Source organism: Phoenix dactylifera, chromosome 1 (assembly GCF_051530095.1).
Source record: "Phoenix dactylifera cultivar Ajwa chromosome 1, Ajwa_hap1_PhDact_Kaust_v1.1, whole genome shotgun sequence".
Lineage (NCBI taxonomy): Eukaryota > Viridiplantae > Streptophyta > Magnoliopsida > Arecales > Arecaceae > Phoenix > Phoenix dactylifera.
The window spans coordinates 35,079,567-35,097,165 of NC_143190.1; the positions used below are offsets into that span (position 1 = coordinate 35,079,567).

Genomic DNA, 17,599 nt, shown 5'->3' on the forward strand with positions numbered 1-17,599 from the left:
TCACCCCGCACTGGCATACCCCAAGCCTCCCTAACCACATCCCAAGACTGGGGGTATGACAACCAAAGCTTCTCGAAGCGAAACGGGCTGCTATGTGTGGACCCCGACACTGTGGAGATCAAAAGAGGGCAATGATCAGATGCAATGCGGGCTAGATGACTAACCTGATAGGATGGAAATCGCTGAATCCAGTCTGGGGAAGCAAGTGCTCTATCAATCCGCTCCCACACTCTAGCATGTCCAAGCTGATTGTTGCACCAGGTGAAGCGAGATCCAGAAAACCCGAGGTCCACCAGGCCATTTCTCTCCAAAACCTCTCGAAACTCCCTTCTGTCCACAGACTCTGAATAGGCTCTACCTCCTCTCTTCTCACTGGGGCTTAAGATGCAGCTAAAATCACCTACCACCATGGTCGGCACTCCCTGAGTCAACAAGCACGTCAACTCGTCCCAAAGTACTCTCCTAGTCCGGTAGTCAGTGCTAGCATACACCCCGCACAAAACCCAGGTAGGATTATGCGGTTCCGAAATTACCAACACCACCTGCTGAGTACAATTGCAGATAATATCTACAGAAGCTATCCCCCGTCTCCATAACACTAGGATGCCCCCAGACAAGCCTCGAGACTCAACAGCATACACTTCCCAATCAACTGCCAATCGCCGCAGCACCCGACGCAACCCATCTCCCGATACTCGGGTTTCACAAAGAAAACAGATATCCGGGCCATGAAGCTGAACCAATCTCTTAAATGACGACAAAAAGGACGGCTTGGCTGCCCCCCCTACAATTCCAAGAAAGTATCTTCATTCAAAACAATTAAGAGAGGTTTTGGCCCAAACCTGCCGGGCTGATCACAGCGGGTACAGAGACCCCTCCTTCCCCTGATGCCAAAACGTCCCCCTGGATCGCAGCTCTCAGCAAATCCACCACCTTCCCATGCTCCAAGATCGGAGAAGAAGATCCCTGTCCGGAACCAGATGACATACCCCTCCTTACCACGGTTCCAGAGGGTAGCGGATGCCCAACCACGGTGCCTGAGGGAGAAGATAGCCGCCCGGAGCCTTGGGAGGAGCCACTTGGCGCCTCAGGGAGACCCACCTTCTTCACTCCCTTACCTGTCAGTTTAGAAGGGGAAACCAAATCACCCCCAACCAAACTCACCTCAGGACACCGAACCAAGATCTCGGCCGTCTTCCCGGCCATCACGACGCCTTCCGGTCCCCGCTCCTCAGCCGGGGCCAACCCGCCATCTTGGACCGATGCCAGCCGCGGGGAGGGTTCTCTCTCCACCGCTCGCGTCCCGCTCGGCAGAGGAGCCTTCTCCGCCACAGCTCCGCTAACCGCTGCATCCGCCGGCAGCGGTCGTATGGGGGGTCTCACTGGGGGTCTCACCGGTGGCAGGGAGGCACTCCGGAAGTGCCTCCTCCCTTCCCCCTTCCGGCGAGTCGTCCCGCTTTCAAGAGAGGAGGAGGACGACGATCGGATGAGATGCAGCTCGCTCGCCACTCGACCCGCCCCGACGCTCCGGGTCGTTCGAGCCGGGCTCCTGGCCCGCTTCATCGGGCTTGGGCCCTGGCCCGGGGAAGGCCCGATCGCAGAAGCCTGGTCCAACTTCACAAAGCCCGTCCCGCCGTGGGCCGCCAGGCTTGGCCTTAGCCCAAAAGATCCAGCCCATCCTAACTCCGCCCGGCCCGGTTCACCTTCCTTCCCAGTCTGCACTGGGGTTGAGTCAGCACCCGCGCCAGCATGAGTTGCCTCGGTCTCCTTAGCCGCCGAACCGCCCACCACCCCCTTCCCCGGCGACCGCCGCCTGGCCACTTTGGTGGGCTTCTGCCACCCATCGGTGTCCACAGGCGACTCCGGGGAGGTCGACATCACGATGGAGGGACTCGGCTCAGTCGCTGCAGACTGACGAGCCGGAGGCGGGCCAGCACCCGCGCGCGCCGGCACTGGCACCCTGTGCGTGGCAAGCCATGGGCCAAAAACACGGCACCGCGTCCCGTCCACCACTGGTACCGCCTGACCGCCGGAGCCATGATCAGGTACTCCTCCTCCCGTCTCACTGGCCTCAGACCCCCCGTTGCCCGTAGCCGACTCCGGGGTCGTAGCTCGGCACCCATTCCCTCCATGGCCGAGACGACCACAATAGGAACAAACCGGCGGTAGAGACTCATAGGTGAAGGACTGCCACAGCTTCCCTTCCTTCCCCCTGATAAAGACCCCCGGCCGCACCGGTAAGCTAGCATTCACCTCCACCTTGACCCTCGCATACCCCATCCGCCGGCGGTCCTCCGTGAAAGCATCAACTTCTATTGGAACGCCGGCCTCATTAGCGATCTCCCAGATAGACTCCTTGCGCCAGTATTCGAGGGGCAGCCCAGGGAGGCGAAGCCACACCCACACCCTGTTAACCTCCATCCTCCCGGGAACAAAGTCTGGCTGCCACCTCTCCACCGCCAGTAGCTGCCCGGCAATGACCCACGGACCTCGCAGCAGCATCGCCTCCCTATCCTCCACACTTCGGAACCGAAGAGCAAAGTACCCGGAGGCCATAGGGAAGGCTTCGACCTCATACTCCAACTTCCCTCGCGCTTTCACCTCCCGAGCTGCCCACTCCGCCGGAACACGTCGCCCCAGACTCCTCGCAATCACTGCCGTGGAGCTCCAGACCTCCCTCTCCATGTCCACCCACTCCGGCGTCAACTCCAGCACCTTCGGGAACCGCCGCTGGACCTCCTCTAATGCCTCAGCCGAGATCTCGTGGGTGGTCCACATAGATGGCCGGGCCGAGCCCCTAGCCACCTCCGACCAGGACCGCGAGGATCCCGCCCTCCCAGGTCCCTGCCGCTTCCCAGCACCCTTAGGAGTCTTCGTTCCCTCCGACTCCGTCCCCTTCCCTTTTCCTTCCCCCCCCCCCCCCCCCCCCCCAGCGTCCATGGTCCACCCCTCCCAGGTATTTGGGGAAAAGCCCCACCCACCGCACGGAGTTTGGCGCACCTCGGCACACTTCCCAAGTCACTCACTCTCTCTCCTCACTCCCTCGTCCTCCTTTCCTTCCTCCTTTCGTTCTCTCGCCAAGTAAAAAATATGCCCTATTGAGATGTAGATTTGCCATTGAGAGTGATATTAAACTCAATTAGCACTAGGTGAACATAATTATTGTTTATGGTTTGACGTTTACATTGTTGGATTGGATGGCTTCAAAGGGAGCTATGTGGGATGCAGGTTTAGAGGATTACATTTTAATACATTACTTGAAAGTAATAACATTTTAGTAAAAATAGTAAATTAATATTATTATTAATATTGATGATACTGATAGTATTTTAGTAAAAATAATATATTTTAGCAATAATAATTTTTTATTAAATAATATTTGTTAGAAGATTAGTAATGTTTAATAATATATTAATGCATTAATAAATGATAGTTTATTAAAAAACAAAAAAATATTAATAAAATAAATATTTATATTAGTAAAACATATATTATTTTTTAAATAACTATGTAATTAATAAAAATAATATTTTAAAGATGCTATATTTTCCCAATAAAAGATGTATCCTCTGGATCACCGTGGGTTACATGCTAGTTGAGCATCCAAAATGAAGATTTACAATATTGGTCATCATTTCTATTATTAAAAATATTTTTAAAAAATAAAATTCATTTGCTTTGATGGTTTCTTAATCATCAAATAGGTATAAAAATGGATAGATAAAATCATATGATATCATATTTTGCAATGATCTAATTTTTTAATCTGCAAATATTTTGACATGTATAGAATATGATCAATAAGCTGGATTCATAATTTAAATTTATTATGTATTTTACTATATAAAAATAGAAACTGTTATTTTTTTATCTACTCGATGCATAGGCTAGAGACCCCAAATTATATATTTTTTATTTTTAAATATTTTTAATGATAGGAAACATAATCAATAGCATGGATCTTCAATTTGAGTGCTTGATTTTGAGTTTAAAAGAAATAGATACCCTCTCTTATGGAAAGAAAAGTAAAATATAGTTGATTTAGAGATAGACTTTGTTCTCCAGAATAGAGAAAGTACCTATCAAAATTAGTAATAGGACGTCTAAATAGTTGATCAATCCTATTTATCACAATCTATATTATTAAAATATTTAAAAATTAATATATATTGATGGTCCCTAACCGTGTATAGTAAGTAATATCATGGGAAAACTTTAATAGTTGCAAAAATTTTTAATAATTTTTTTCCCGAGCTACCAAGGTGGTAACACAGTTGGAACGAGGCTTTGCTTCCACCAGCGCGTTCCAGGTTCGAAATGCATAGGAATCGAGCAAATGTTGGGGACCGTATGTCCTCCGCTTGGATACGCTCGGTGGAAGCGCTATCTGGTCCAGTTAGCACTGAAGTGGCGCTGGGTAACGTACTCATACGTTGGATGACCCACAGGTCGGAAAGGGTATGAGCAAAATTCCTACTCGCATCGAACATTTCCTAGTGGAAGGGGGTATTGGGGGCTGCTACGCGAGTGAGGTCCTACCCCCCTCGGATGTATTATGTACAAAAAATATTTTTTTTTCCAAAAAAAAAAAATCCTCCAAGAAGTGAGGGCTTAGTGGTGTTTTTAACATTCCCAGCAGCGAGGAATGATGTGGGAGCGCAAGTTGGGTTCTGTCCCCTAGGTCCTCGCTCTCCGTATAAAAGGCATCGCGGCTCCCAATCCCTTCCGTCTCCTCCCCGTCGGGCGAAGAGAGTGACGAGGGAGGCGGCATCTCTTCTCGGCCCTCTCCAGGTGAGCTTCCGACTCCCTCCTTTACTTCATTTCTTCCCAGTATTTCAGTTCTTTCCCTTGGATCGTAATGACTTTCCTTTGGAATCGGCGCCTGCTAATGCTCGATCTCTCGATACGCGATTTATACTGGGTTTTCGTCGAAAACACTTCCAATTTCAGAGGATCTGGCCTTTGCCTGGGTGTTTATTGTTACTATCTTTGAGGATTTGCTCATTTCTTCGATTGATTTGTTTTGGATAAATTATTTTGAGGTGCCGCTACCCTTACCAAATTTTATTTCGAATTTCATACTTAGCTCTTATCTCTTTCCTTGAAGATCTTGTTGCACGTGTTAGATATTGGAATTTTGTAGAATCATTAATATGTCTGATCTTGATGCCACTTTAGATCACTTTGTAAGGGGACAGATTTTTTTTTTTTTTTTTTTTTGTTATTATGTTGATGGAAACAGCTTCATTGTTTACACGGCATGTGCCAACTAAGTTATGCTCTGGTAGTCCACCCCAGCCATTGGGACCCTGTCTATAGAAAATATTTCAATGTTTCTGAAACTTGTTGAATGAACAGTTTTCAGCAAAAGATTACGAGATTTGCATGGATCTAAGGTGGCAAGCTATGCACACTATTTAAATTTTGTCTTTATATTTTCTATAAGATATGGGAATGTGACAAATACTGATCATTGACTTAGATTATCCACCACCATGCGTTATAGATGCCATGGGAGCATTGAAGCTATTCACATGATCTTACTTGCCGTGTAATTGTTTTTGTTTATGTTACTAGGCATATGTTGGACTTTTGAAGCATTTAGTTCCCTTTTCCCGACTTGAATATGTTGGGATCTCAACTATTACAATCTTTACTGACAATCGTTCTTTGTCATCAGGTAGTATTTAGAATTGGTTTGACAAATCCATCAGGAAAAAGAAATGTGGAAAAGTAAGAGAAAAATATACAAATCTTATTGCCTGTATGCTAAAGAGCAAGAACCATGCCAATGACAAGCAAGAAGTCAAAGATGTTTTTCAATGAAAAATCAGATACAATTTACAAATATTTGCAAATTGCGGCAGGAACTGAGCTAGAAGTTGTGGTTTAATATAAAGAACCAAATTTACCTGGAATTGTCATGTAAAGCACAATAATCTACCGAACTGAACTAAGAGCGCTTTCTTACGATAGGAGAAAAAGCTGTAAAGAAGAAAAGGATCAACATGGTGTGTACTGCAATGTTCGTATTTTTTTTATTTTTCCACTTTCCAACCTTCATTACTGGCTCATATCAAGAGGCTATAGATATCAAGTTTTCTTCATCGTGTTTAGATTTTTCTTTGCTACAATGGTAGGTGGTAATTTATGTCATTATCAAGAACCTGGGAATGTCCACACTTCTCATTTAGAGATTTAAGAATAAAATCATTTAACAAAGATGGTTGTATAAAATAGATTCAAGGGTGGGGGAGGTCATCTTCATTCTAGTGATCCTAGGATTCATGCATATACTTTCCAGACCTATGTAAGGACTATGTTATTGGTTAAAGATATCTCTGTAGACTGAACACCGGCAGTATGGGATAACAGTGTGGTATATAAGACATGCGTCATGAATCCATTGAAAGACAGAAACTAACCTGATTCATGCACTAGCTAATGTGAGCATATACATATTACTGTGCTTGTAGATTTTGCTATCAAATATACTGTTGTTTACAGATCATATCAAGCAGAATGTACATTAATCCAAGAGTTTCTGGATATGTGAGTTTGAACATAAATGTTCATGGTTTTCACATCATGGTTAGAATTTATGGCCTACATCTTTCTGTATACAGCCTGTAAACAAGTAACCATACAAGATGTTGAATGAGTAGCTTGTCATGATTATCAACTTTATGAAGTATTGAAGATCAAAGATATAAGAAGCATGTTTGCAGCCAATCTAGGTGAAACATTAATGCAGTTCAAAATTATTCCTTTTTTGCATCAACTGTCATTAAAACATTTTTAGTATTTCTTTATCATTCAAGCTCAGTTGGCCAGCCCTAGAGATGTTTGGGATATTCTTTGTTCAGTATGGGCCTGTTTAGATGCTTTGCATCCACTATCTTTGGATATCTTACATCTTATGGAAAAATGAGAATAATGGAAGAGAGGCAAGAAGGCAGGAGAGGAGGAAGCTGCATTATTTGAGAATGTGGTGATTATTCAATCCCTAAATTTTAGGGATATGATAAATCATCTCTGAGAAGGAATATGTAAACCCAGAGATTTCTAGATTGGGAGGTAGTGGTGTATCATACAAAGATTGTTTCCTCTTCATGCCACTCTTCCGACCTTCTCACTTCCTGTTGGACAGTAAGTATTCGGGGAATAATGGATGAAAAGCATCAAAACAGGCCCGATGTTTTATTCAGAGCTTTGGAACAATGACTTCTTACAAAACTCGATAATCATTTTAAGTAGTAGAGGCAATCATAAGAAAATGGTAATTTAATATCTACAAGCAATTTCTCTTGGTAATTAATAGTTCAATTTTTTTCAGATATTCTGTTCTCGGTTCAGCAAATTAAATTGAGAACCCTGGAACAAAGAATCTCTATAAACATCATCCTCATTTTAAGCAGTAAAGACAAATATAAGAAAAGGTAATGCAGTAACTACATCAAGCAATCTCTCTTGGTATGTGAAAATAATTTTTACATGCATTGTTAGTTACATTTTGCTTTCTTCAATCCTTGTATTTGATGGACTTTAATATATATTCCTTGTACTATTAGCCTATGTTTTTTTGATTGTTGTTCATTTCTTGTAGGTCGGCTCTTTGGCATTCCAAAATGGCAGACGAACTGCATCCTCCATCTATAGTACAGAAGATACATGGGCAATCGTACTTGTTCTCTAGACTGTCACAGGCCAGGAACACCAGCATCCACTACTTTCCTAGCATTTATGTCAATGGGGGCCTGAATAGCCCTTGGCTGAAATCATACCACAGCAATAATGGAGCCCTTGGTCTCTCGTCTCTCTCACCTCTTTCCCCCATCTCTGCTTTTGCCCCACAGGAGAAGGGTATTTCAGGATTTCTTACAGATTTTCTCATGGGAGGAGTTTCTGCTGCTGTCTCCAAAACAGCAGCTGCTCCAATCGAGCGGGTGAAACTCTTAATTCAGAACCAGGATGAGATGATTAAAACTGGCCGGCTCTCTGAACCCTACAAGGGAATTGGAGACTGTTTTGCCCGAACCATCAAAAATGAAGGCTTTGTTTCATTGTGGCGAGGAAATACTGCAAATGTTATCCGTTATTTTCCTACTCAGGTTAGCTTTTTTTCTTCCCTTATTTTCTTTTGCAATTGTTATTGGTCCTTTTTAATTATTGATTGATTGTTTTGTGTTACATGCCAGGCCCTGAACTTTGCTTTCAAGGATTATTTTAAGTGTATGTTTAACTTTAAGAAAGATAGAGATGGGTATTGGAAATGGTTCGCCGGTAACTTGTTATCTGGAGGTGCAGCTGGTGCTTCATCTCTCCTCTTTGTGTATTCTCTGGATTATGCTAGGACCCGTCTAGCCAATGATGCCAAGGCTGCAAAGAAGGGAGGTGAAAGGCAGTTCAATGGTCTGCTTGATGTTTACAGGAAAACCCTAAAATCTGATGGTGTTGCAGGGCTCTATCGGGGCTTCAACATCTCTTGTGTTGGTATCATTGTTTATCGTGGGCTTTACTTTGGAATGTATGATTCTTTAAAACCAGTGGTGCTGGTTGGCGCCTTGCAGGTTAGTAAAAGAAAGGATGCATTCAAGCATATTTATGTGCACACGCACCTAACACTATTCTTAACCCCTGCCAGCCTGCTTGTTACTAGTTATAGACAATGTTCCTGTGAATTATCCTCTATGCAGATTATCTAAATATTTAAGTTCACCCTTTTGTTGTAAAAATGATGTTACCATCGAAATGAAATGCTTGCTTTAGCAAAGCTTAAAAAAAACACCCATTATCATCCAACAATTGTTTCTGCTCATAACCAAGCATGCAATGCATCTTTTCATTTGCGCATTCTTTTTTTGCACTCACACATAGTTAAAAAGCTTGGTTTTAAATCAATTCATTTTTATTCATGATATCAACACACCCATGTCCTAAATATTCTACAATAATTGTTTAAAGGAACTTGTTGTATTCTTGGTTCATGTTTAAATTATATATATATATATATATATATATATATATATATATATATATATATATATATATATATCCTTAATGACAAAACACTTAGTTTATAGTCGATCTGAAGCTAAGTTTTTTTTTATTTTAGTTTATTTGTTTTGGGGTGGCGGCACATAAACCTGGTGTGATCTGAGTCTACATGAATAACCTGATTGTGTTTCTCTGATTGAATCTGATGACTGATTGGTCTATACTTCTAATGCATGATAATTAGGATCAGTATCTGAAACAATTAGGTTGTGCCTTGTCAGTGTGTTAGGTGGGCCAACATGGCCATTTTACGAACTTGGTCTTGGTTGTACACCTCAACCAGACCAAATATGGAACAAAATCAGATTTTTATGTGAGCCAAACTAATCCTTTTCTTTTGCTTTCTCTCTTTTTCTTTCATGGTGGGATTTTGTGGGCATCACTTCAAGTGGCAAAAATCGCATCATTATGAAACTTGTCAGATTATTTGCGGGTTGGGCCTACCAACATCCGGTAGCCTGGCCTGGGATTCAAAGCTGGACTTGCACTTTGATTGGTTTATTATTTTTGTTGGTTTTAGCCATCGTGATGTGGGTTGCTTGTGCCATTTGCACATCTTCTGAGCAATAGGTTTCTCCAATCTGCATGTGCATCGATTTTCATGAATGCAGAGATGACATTATTTGTTATTTGTTGGACTTGGTGACTTGTTGCAGGATAATTTCTTTGCCAGTTTCTTGCTTGGATGGGGAATCACTATTGGTGCTGGTCTTGCCTCCTACCCTATCGACACTGTTCGCAGAAGGATGATGATGACATCTGGGGAGGCTGTCAAGTACCGTAGCTCATTAGATGCATTCTCACAAATCTTGAAAAATGAGGGAGCTAAATCCCTGTTCAAGGGTGCTGGTGCGAATATCTTGCGTGCAGTGGCTGGTGCTGGTGTTCTGGCAGGTTATGACAAGCTGCAGGTGCTGGTATTTGGAAAGAAGTATGGGTCTAGTGGTGGTGGCTAATTCCATTTCTCGAGTTGCAGATGTCTAGAGTTCGATGATGAAGAACAAGACTACAAGAGTATTAGGTGTCTGTGCTTCCTTTCTGATTCTAGTTTAAAGTAATGTTGACGGATGAACACCCCTTTATAGACTCCTGGAGATGCATGAATTATGGACTGTGTTGCTTGTTCTGCCTCTTCTTTGGTTAAAAGAGGGAATTAAAATGTATTATTGCTTAATTATGTATATGATCTTGTCAATCTTGTATGTTGAATTGTTCAGAACATGATTGCGTCATTTTAAATTGGAGTGTTTTCTTCTTGATGTGGTTCTTCGTGGCATCTGGTTTGTTTCTGCTTTAGTTTCATGATTGTATTAAAGATGTGTTTCTATTTGATGGTTCTGGAAATAAATGTCCCCTGTGGAACCGCTTTTAGATGAGGAGAAAAATAATAAAATGGTACAGTCGTATGGTCGGAGTCTTGTGCATGACTTTTGGCACGTTGGTCTGTTTTGCTGTGCTAAACTACTTAACGTTGGCCTGTTCTTGACATAAATGATTATTCCATGACTAATGATGTCAGGCACCCGGTTTCAAAGCAGCCAGTTTCAGCTCCAGTTTTGGTTGAAGACTATGACATTAAAAGTCGATTACAATTAGGAAAAATTAATTAACGTAGCGAGGTAAGAAAATATGTGTTCGTTTGTATCATGTTGAAACTGTTATTTGTCATTTTAGTGTTTGATGGTTTTCTAACATGCTGTGATTATGATTTTTATGTAATATATATTTTGAATGGGGATTTTTATGTATAATTATTTGTTGATGATTGAGCTTATACAATACAGTTAAGGCTCTTCCAATTTCTTCTAGAATGTAATGTTGCCCTAGTATCAAATGTTCAAAAAATTCAAAAAATTAAGATAAAATTCTTTCTTATAATTCTTGAAGAAGGAAAAAGTGAAACAAATAGCTCGTATGTACAATTTATTTGGTTTTTCTAGGTTGGTTGAAACTCTAAGACCACTTGCAGTTTCATCTTGGTTCTGGTAAAAATTGAAATGATCCAGTTTGATGTTTCTGACACAACTTCAAGCATGGGATTTACCAGTTCAGCTTGCTAATTTTTGTTATGCCATGAATGCTTGGTGGAACCTTTCCTTTTGCCCCTTCTCCAGAGTAGCTCCACCCTCCTCTTCAGAATGTTGATAACATTTGCGAACTTATGACCGGAATCTAATAGGTTGATGGTCCTACTCGGATAATGAATCTTGTGTGCTTATTTCTGCTTACACATCAGAGTTTGAATAGGCCAACTATAATAGATGGATAACATTAGGTAAAAAGCTTGTGTCGAGGCTTATTTCATGCAATTAACGAACAAAATGCTTTACTGAATCACATGAGACGCCTTCTGGTTCTGGGGTCTTGTTGGGTTTTGGGCTTGAAGAGGCAGCTATACTAATTCTGAATAATTATATCCTCATTGCACTACACCGTCCATCATCTGTTGCATTAAACAAATTGTTCCCACCCAAAAATCAAATTTTCTCTGACCTGCAGAACTAAACAAATGGATCACCACCGAAGGGCCAAAGCTAATTTGCTCTCTATAGTTTCATTTCATATATTGCTTATCGTTTAGGGAGGTTAATTGTCTTTCTTTCTCATGGTTAAACTTTGAATGCTCGTTGCTTCTAATTGGATCTTTCTGTCCTCCTATTGGATCGACCCGACATTTATCCTAAAAGCTTCCATCCACTTTAAACTTGTCTCTCTAAAATCTGTGCCATGTCTCTGAATTAGGATCTGTGGATGTGGAAGTTTCTACGAGTCGCCCGTTATTCAGGCCGAGCCCCACTGTTCACTGACCGTCTTAAGCCAGAAGTTGCAACGACTTTAATTCCAGTGTGGCAGGTTTATGTCGATTGAAAATAATTGCCAAGTGGATAATGAAGCACAGTTATTCAGCGAATGTGCGATTGGTAATGAATGGAGATTAAAAAAGCAGTCAATTTAGCAGACAGAGGGCTGAGAGAGCAACAACCTGAATGAGCTAACATTGCAGAACTCCGAGAACAGCAGCCAGTAAGAGCTAAGAGATGACTGCAAAAAATTGGGAAGACCTTTCTAAATCACCAAAATAATTACCTAATAAACGTTTAGTCAGCAGGAAAAAAAGAGAAAGTGTTTAATGGATTACAAAATAATCTCATACATGGCTGTGTGGTCGGTTGCAATCAAGAGAAATCACTTGCAGAACCCAAAACAGTGAGCAAAAGCAACTGGCACAGGCTACAAAACCATGCCTGCACAAAATTAGACAAACATCTGTGGAATATCCAGTAACAATTACCTATCGAAGCCTGTGTTGGCGGAAACACATAGTAAGATTGAGTTAAATACAGATTGTATCATGTGTAAATGTACGACTATTTTCTTAATAATTATGGATTAAAAGTAAATCAGGATATAGTAATAAGTCAGTATACAGTGCAAAAATTCGTGAAGAATGCACAATGAAATGAAAAAGGCCGGAGTTAAAAATATATTTTGCTCTCTTGTCTAACAGAAACTAAAAGAAGCACACTTATTTACATGTTTTTCTCCAAAATTGGACTCAAACCACTTCTAAGTCATTCTCTTGAAGATCGTACAGAAACTATATTATAAGAAAAAGATGACAAATTTAGAGAATCAGGCATCAGATCCAACTCCGTCGAGCCATGAAACAACATGCTCGATTGAGGGCCTGTGCCGTGGATCTGGGCTGATGCATTTGCATGCAGTCTCAAGAACCATCAGAAGCTGCTTTTCATAGGCCTTATTCCAAATTGCAGCATCGAATACCAGCTCTTCCTTCTTCTCAGACTTCATCTGAAGCACCCATGTTACCAGGTCCCTGCACCCTTTAGCCTTGCACACATCCACAGGCCTTCTACCGGTAAGAAGCTCCAACAGAACAACCCCAAAGCTGAAAACATCCCCCTTCAGAGTGGCCGTCAATGTCTGGCTGTACTCGGGGGGAATGTATCCCAGAGTTCCTACAAGATCGGTGGTCACATGAGTGTCGTATGGCCGAATCAGCCTTGACAGACCGAAATCAGCCAAATGGGCTTCGAATTTTTCATCCAGCAGAATGTTGCTTGACTTCACATCTCGGTGGATAATGTTGGGCTCGCAGACTTTGTGCAAGTACGCCAATCCCCTTGCTGATCCCTGAGCTATCTTCAGCCTCGACTCCCACCTTAGCAGAGACCCACCATCCACCATCTCATGTAGCCAGTAATCCAGACTTCCATTCTCCATATACGAATATATCAGCAACCGATCATTACCATATCTGCAGTACCCTTTCAGCAAAACAAGGTTCTTATGCTGGGCTCTCGAGAGGGCTTCCACCTCTGCATGGAATTCTCGCTCCATCTGCCCGCAGTCACCAGAAAGCCTCTTAATTGCAGCTTTCGTTCCATCAGGAAGATATGCCTTGTACACCAGGCCGAACCCCCCGCACCCGATGATATTTGCTTGGTCAAAGTTGTTTGTGGATTTCAGAAGGTCGCTGATGGTTAGCTCCTTGGAGTCAGAATTTTGAAAGAAAAATACCAACTTTGAACCCGAGTCAGATAATCTGTGCGTCCTCTCTTCAAAATCCTCTTCATCTTCTGCATCTCCCACCTCCTTCCTTGACATATTAAGCAGCACAACAGCCAAAAGAAATGCAATCCCCACCCCAATACTGATGGTAATTCCAAGTATGCTACTCCTTCCAATCTTATTGCCCGCGCTCGATGGAATTTCAGGACTTTGCCCCATGACTCCATTTTTTTTACAAGAACCTGTGCCCCTGCACAATCCTGGATTGCCCTCAAAACTTGAGTTAGAGAAGGTGAAGAACTGCCCCCCAGCCGGGATCTCTCCCTGCAAGTGGTTATGAGCCACACTGAACTTCGATAGGAATGTGAGCTTACTCAGAGATGCAGGAATCGATCCATTAAGCCCGTTCCACGACAGGTCCAGCACCTCCAAGTTCTCCATCTCAGAAAGGGTGTCAGGAATGCTTCCGGTGATGTCGTTATTGCTCAAATCCAAGACATGGAGCGCCTTCAACTGCCCAAACTCAGGCCAAATCGACCCATTAATCCCATTGTCGTTCACACACAAAGATGGAGGAAAGCTCGAAACTTGATTGTACTGCAGGCCATGGATGCTTTGGTTGCGTTTAACATACAACGGCATACCCAGCGAGCTCCCATTCACCGAGCTGTTAGTGAGAACAAGGCTCTTCAGCTGGGTCAAACTCTTCGGAATCTCGCCACTCAGGGAATTGTTCGAGATGTCCAGGTATATTAGATCGTCCAGCTGCCCAATCCAAGCGGGAATAGTGCCATTCAAGTGGTTCCACGACAAATCCAAGACCTGCAATTTCTTACAGTCCACCAACCACTGAGGAATTTGACCTCTGAGAGCGCAGTTTCCGAGTGCGAGGACCGCCAGGTTCTCGAACCCATTGGAGATCCTAGGAACCTCTTCTCCAAGAAAATTCTTGGTGAGGATAAGTGTGGTCAAGTTCTTGCACCGCTGGAGAATGGTCAACGCCCCGGATATGTTATGAAAGCTATTGTTGGATAAGGAGAGCAAAGAAAGGGACGCGAGATTCCCGAACTCCTCAGGGATTTGACCCGACAGGCCATTCTTGGCAAGACTCAGAGTTCTCAATTGTCGGCAATTGGATAGGCTGGTCGGGAGAGAACCCTTGAAGTGATTGGTTGCGAGGTCAAGACAAGAAAGATGCGGCATACCGGTGAAGTTCAGATCGATAGAACCAGTAAAGGAGTTGTTCCTAAGATCAAGATCTCGAAGCATCGAGCAATGGGCTAAGGAACGAGGGAGCATTCCGGAGAAGGAATTGGAGGCGGCGATGAGCTGCTCGAGCATTGTAAGGTTCCCAAACACATTGGGAAGGCGACCGGAGAACCGGTTCACCGAAAGGATCAACGTTCTAAGGCTCGAAAGCTTGCTCAGCCTCGAGCTCAATCTACCAGAGAAGTCGTTGGAGGACAGCGACAGCCTCTCCAGCGAGACCAAATCGAAGAGGGAGTCAGGGAGATCACCTGCGAAAGAGTTGGAGCCGAGGTACAGCACTTGCAAGGTTGCGTTGCAGTCGAGAGCGCCGCCTCCGGGGAGCGGCCCCGAGAAGAGATTCGACGACAAGTCCAGAACCCGAATCGCCTGGGAGCCAATGCAGATATCGGGACCGATCCGCCCCGCCAGGGAATTGTTGCTGATGTTGAAGTAGGAGAGATGAGGCAATGCCCCGAGATCAAACAGAGACCCATTGAAGGAATTGGAAGACAGGTTCGCCATCCTGAGGCCCGCCATGCCACGGACCGGAGTGATGGACCCCGACAGCTCATTGTAGCCGAAGTCAAGAAGCTCAAGCAGGCTCAGATTGGAGAGCTCCTCGGGGATGCCACCCCTGAGGAGGTTGCGGGAGAGGTCGAGGCGCCGAAGCTGGTCCAACTTGCCGAGAGAGCCGGAGATGGTCCCCTCGAGGCCGCGGCCGGGGAGGATCAACCCGGCGACTCTCTCGGGACCGGAGGAGGATCGGTTGCTGCTGCGAGAGCAGACGACGCCCTCCCAGCTGCAGCAGGTCTCGGCGTCGGACCAACCTGCGAGTACGGAGCCACCCGCAAAGTTGGCGGCGAATTCCCTCAGGGCTCGGTGGTCGTCTTGGTTGCAGGCTGGGGCCGCGGCGCCGAGGAAGGGAGAAGACCACATCAAACAAACCATGAACGCCCACCATTTCAAGAAGGAAAAGGAGGAGGAGGAGGAGGAGGAGGAGGAGGAGGAGCCCATCTGGATGTGGCCCTTGGCCAGAGAGACGAACCAGAAGATCTAAAAACCAAAAAGGATAAGGCTCATGCATGTGGGAGATGGGAGAGGGTGGTGGTCAAAAGGGGAGCTGGGGGAGACCCACATTCCCAAGAGGACTCCGGGATCAAAGGGAGAGGGGGGAGGTCACCGGCTTGTGGGCGAAGCAAGAGTTCCCTGTGGACCCAGCACTGCCCACCTTCCATGCCACCATTTCTCCCCTTCTTTCTGCTCCTCTCTTTTTCTCTCCTTTCAAAGGATGACTCCCTCCAGAGATCGGAACATGGGCGCTTCGTCCACAGGTTGGAGCTTTTAGTAATGCGGGCAGGCGCTGTTTCCGAGATATTAAATGGGAAAGCGGAGAGGATCAGCGGAGGCCGAACGGAAGGAGAAGAAGCTTCAAATCTTAGGAGAGATGGAGGGGGGGGGAGGAAAGGAGAATGGGGGGAGGGGAGATAGATTCTGTCACCTTGGCTTGGATTTTGGTTCCTTGCGCGCTTTAGTGGTGGGTCCCGCGCTTTAATATGGAGTGGGTGCTGACCAGGGCAGGCAGCGGTTTTATGATGTCTTGCTTTGGTTCACAGATCTCGTGCTTTCTTTTGCTTTTTCAATGCGCTCTCAGCCGCTCTTGGACCTGGCGCTTGGGATTGTATTCAATGGCTGTAATTAATGAGCGGAGTGGTGGGGTTTGACGGGAGTTGGAAGGCTGTCGGCCGGACGGGTTGGTCTCCGACCGGTTTAACCAAGCCGGTTTGAGAATATATAGAACAAATTCGAATCTCAAAAATCTTTGTTCGCTGTTACGTTTTTTTACGCCTAATCCCGGTTGATCAAAAATTTTGTTTCCATCCCTCAATTTTTATAATTATTAAATATTTTGTCCTTGATTCTGTTTAAAAAAAGTGTATTTGGGTAAAAAAATATAAATAAATATGTAGAACATATGACTGGATATGTCTAAATATTAGTCTAATTGTATATAGTATTGAACATAACACAATAAATGTATAGGAGTAAACAAAAATTACAGTTAAATGGAGGACTAGATGCTAACTTCTGATAAAATATATGGCATGCCTTTAAGTTAAAAGCGATAATTAAAAAATCTAAAAAATATGCATATTTGAAAAATAGATATTGTGATTAACACTTTTCGTCGGATTATCAAAATTTTTAAATTATTTTTTAAAAATTTAAAAAGTGAGCGCCTCCGCGACATTTGTCGTCTTCTGGCCTCCATGACCATGGCATGATATCCACAGATATCCCTTCAAGCAATCCCTCTCTTCCCCTAGTTCTCTACTTAAATCCTACAACCCTTCTTGGATCCTCCATGCTCTCGATCCCACGTTCACCCCTTCTACTCTGATTTCTTGGCTCATAGATTGTTTGTCCGCTCTGCTGGTCGGAAATCCGTAAAAGATTCTGTTTTTATTGCCAACCAATTTGAATTTGGGCATTTTATTTGATAATATGTATGAATGAGCGCTTAAAGAAGCACAAATGTAGTTAAAGAGTCATATTCTTTAAAAAAAGAAAAAAAACTTCGACGTACTCTTGTTGACAAATGTGTTTCATCAAAACTTTTAGGATTTAATATTTTTATCTAGACTAATATACTATAAAGTAATTTTTGAAGCCAATAAACATATATCACTCATATTTAAATCTAGTTATAAGATAAATCACAAATTAAATAAGTTAAAATTACCGATCAAATTCAATTATATGC

The 17,599-nt window shown here is 43.7% G+C and overlaps 2 protein-coding genes across 6 annotated transcripts; one reads left to right on the forward strand and one right to left on the reverse strand.

Annotated features, from left to right (window-relative positions):
- Nucleotides 1-4,598: 4,598 nt before the first annotated feature.
- LOC103707185 (ADP/ATP translocase 1, mitochondrial-like) lies at nucleotides 4,599-10,316 on the forward strand. Of its 5 annotated transcripts, none has more exons than XM_039126064.2 (6): nucleotides 4,629-4,791; nucleotides 6,627-6,737; nucleotides 7,337-7,439; nucleotides 7,607-8,111; nucleotides 8,199-8,570; nucleotides 9,714-10,316. In XM_039126064.2, the coding sequence occupies exons 2-6, from the start codon at nucleotides 6,719-6,721 to the stop codon at nucleotides 10,011-10,013; spliced, it is 1,299 nt and encodes a 432-aa protein (XP_038981992.2). In that variant the 5' UTR covers nucleotides 4,629-4,791; nucleotides 6,627-6,718; the 3' UTR covers nucleotides 10,014-10,316. The 5 variants fall into 5 exon arrangements, with proteins under 5 accessions (XP_038981993.2, XP_008789809.3, XP_038981992.2 ...); XM_088722697.1 differs by having other exon boundaries at nucleotides 4,652-4,791; nucleotides 7,337-7,473; XM_039126065.2 differs by lacking the exon at nucleotides 6,627-6,737 and having other exon boundaries at nucleotides 4,599-4,791; nucleotides 7,337-7,473.
- Nucleotides 10,317-12,513: 2,197 nt separating this feature from the next.
- On the reverse strand, nucleotides 12,514-15,998 carry PSKR2 (phytosylfokine-alpha receptor 2). Its single transcript, XM_008791590.6, has one exon. The coding sequence runs from the start codon at nucleotides 15,850-15,852 to the stop codon at nucleotides 12,691-12,693; it is 3,162 nt and encodes a 1,053-aa protein (XP_008789812.4). The 5' UTR covers nucleotides 15,853-15,998; the 3' UTR covers nucleotides 12,514-12,690.
- Between the last annotated feature and the right edge of the window lie 1,601 nt (nucleotides 15,999-17,599).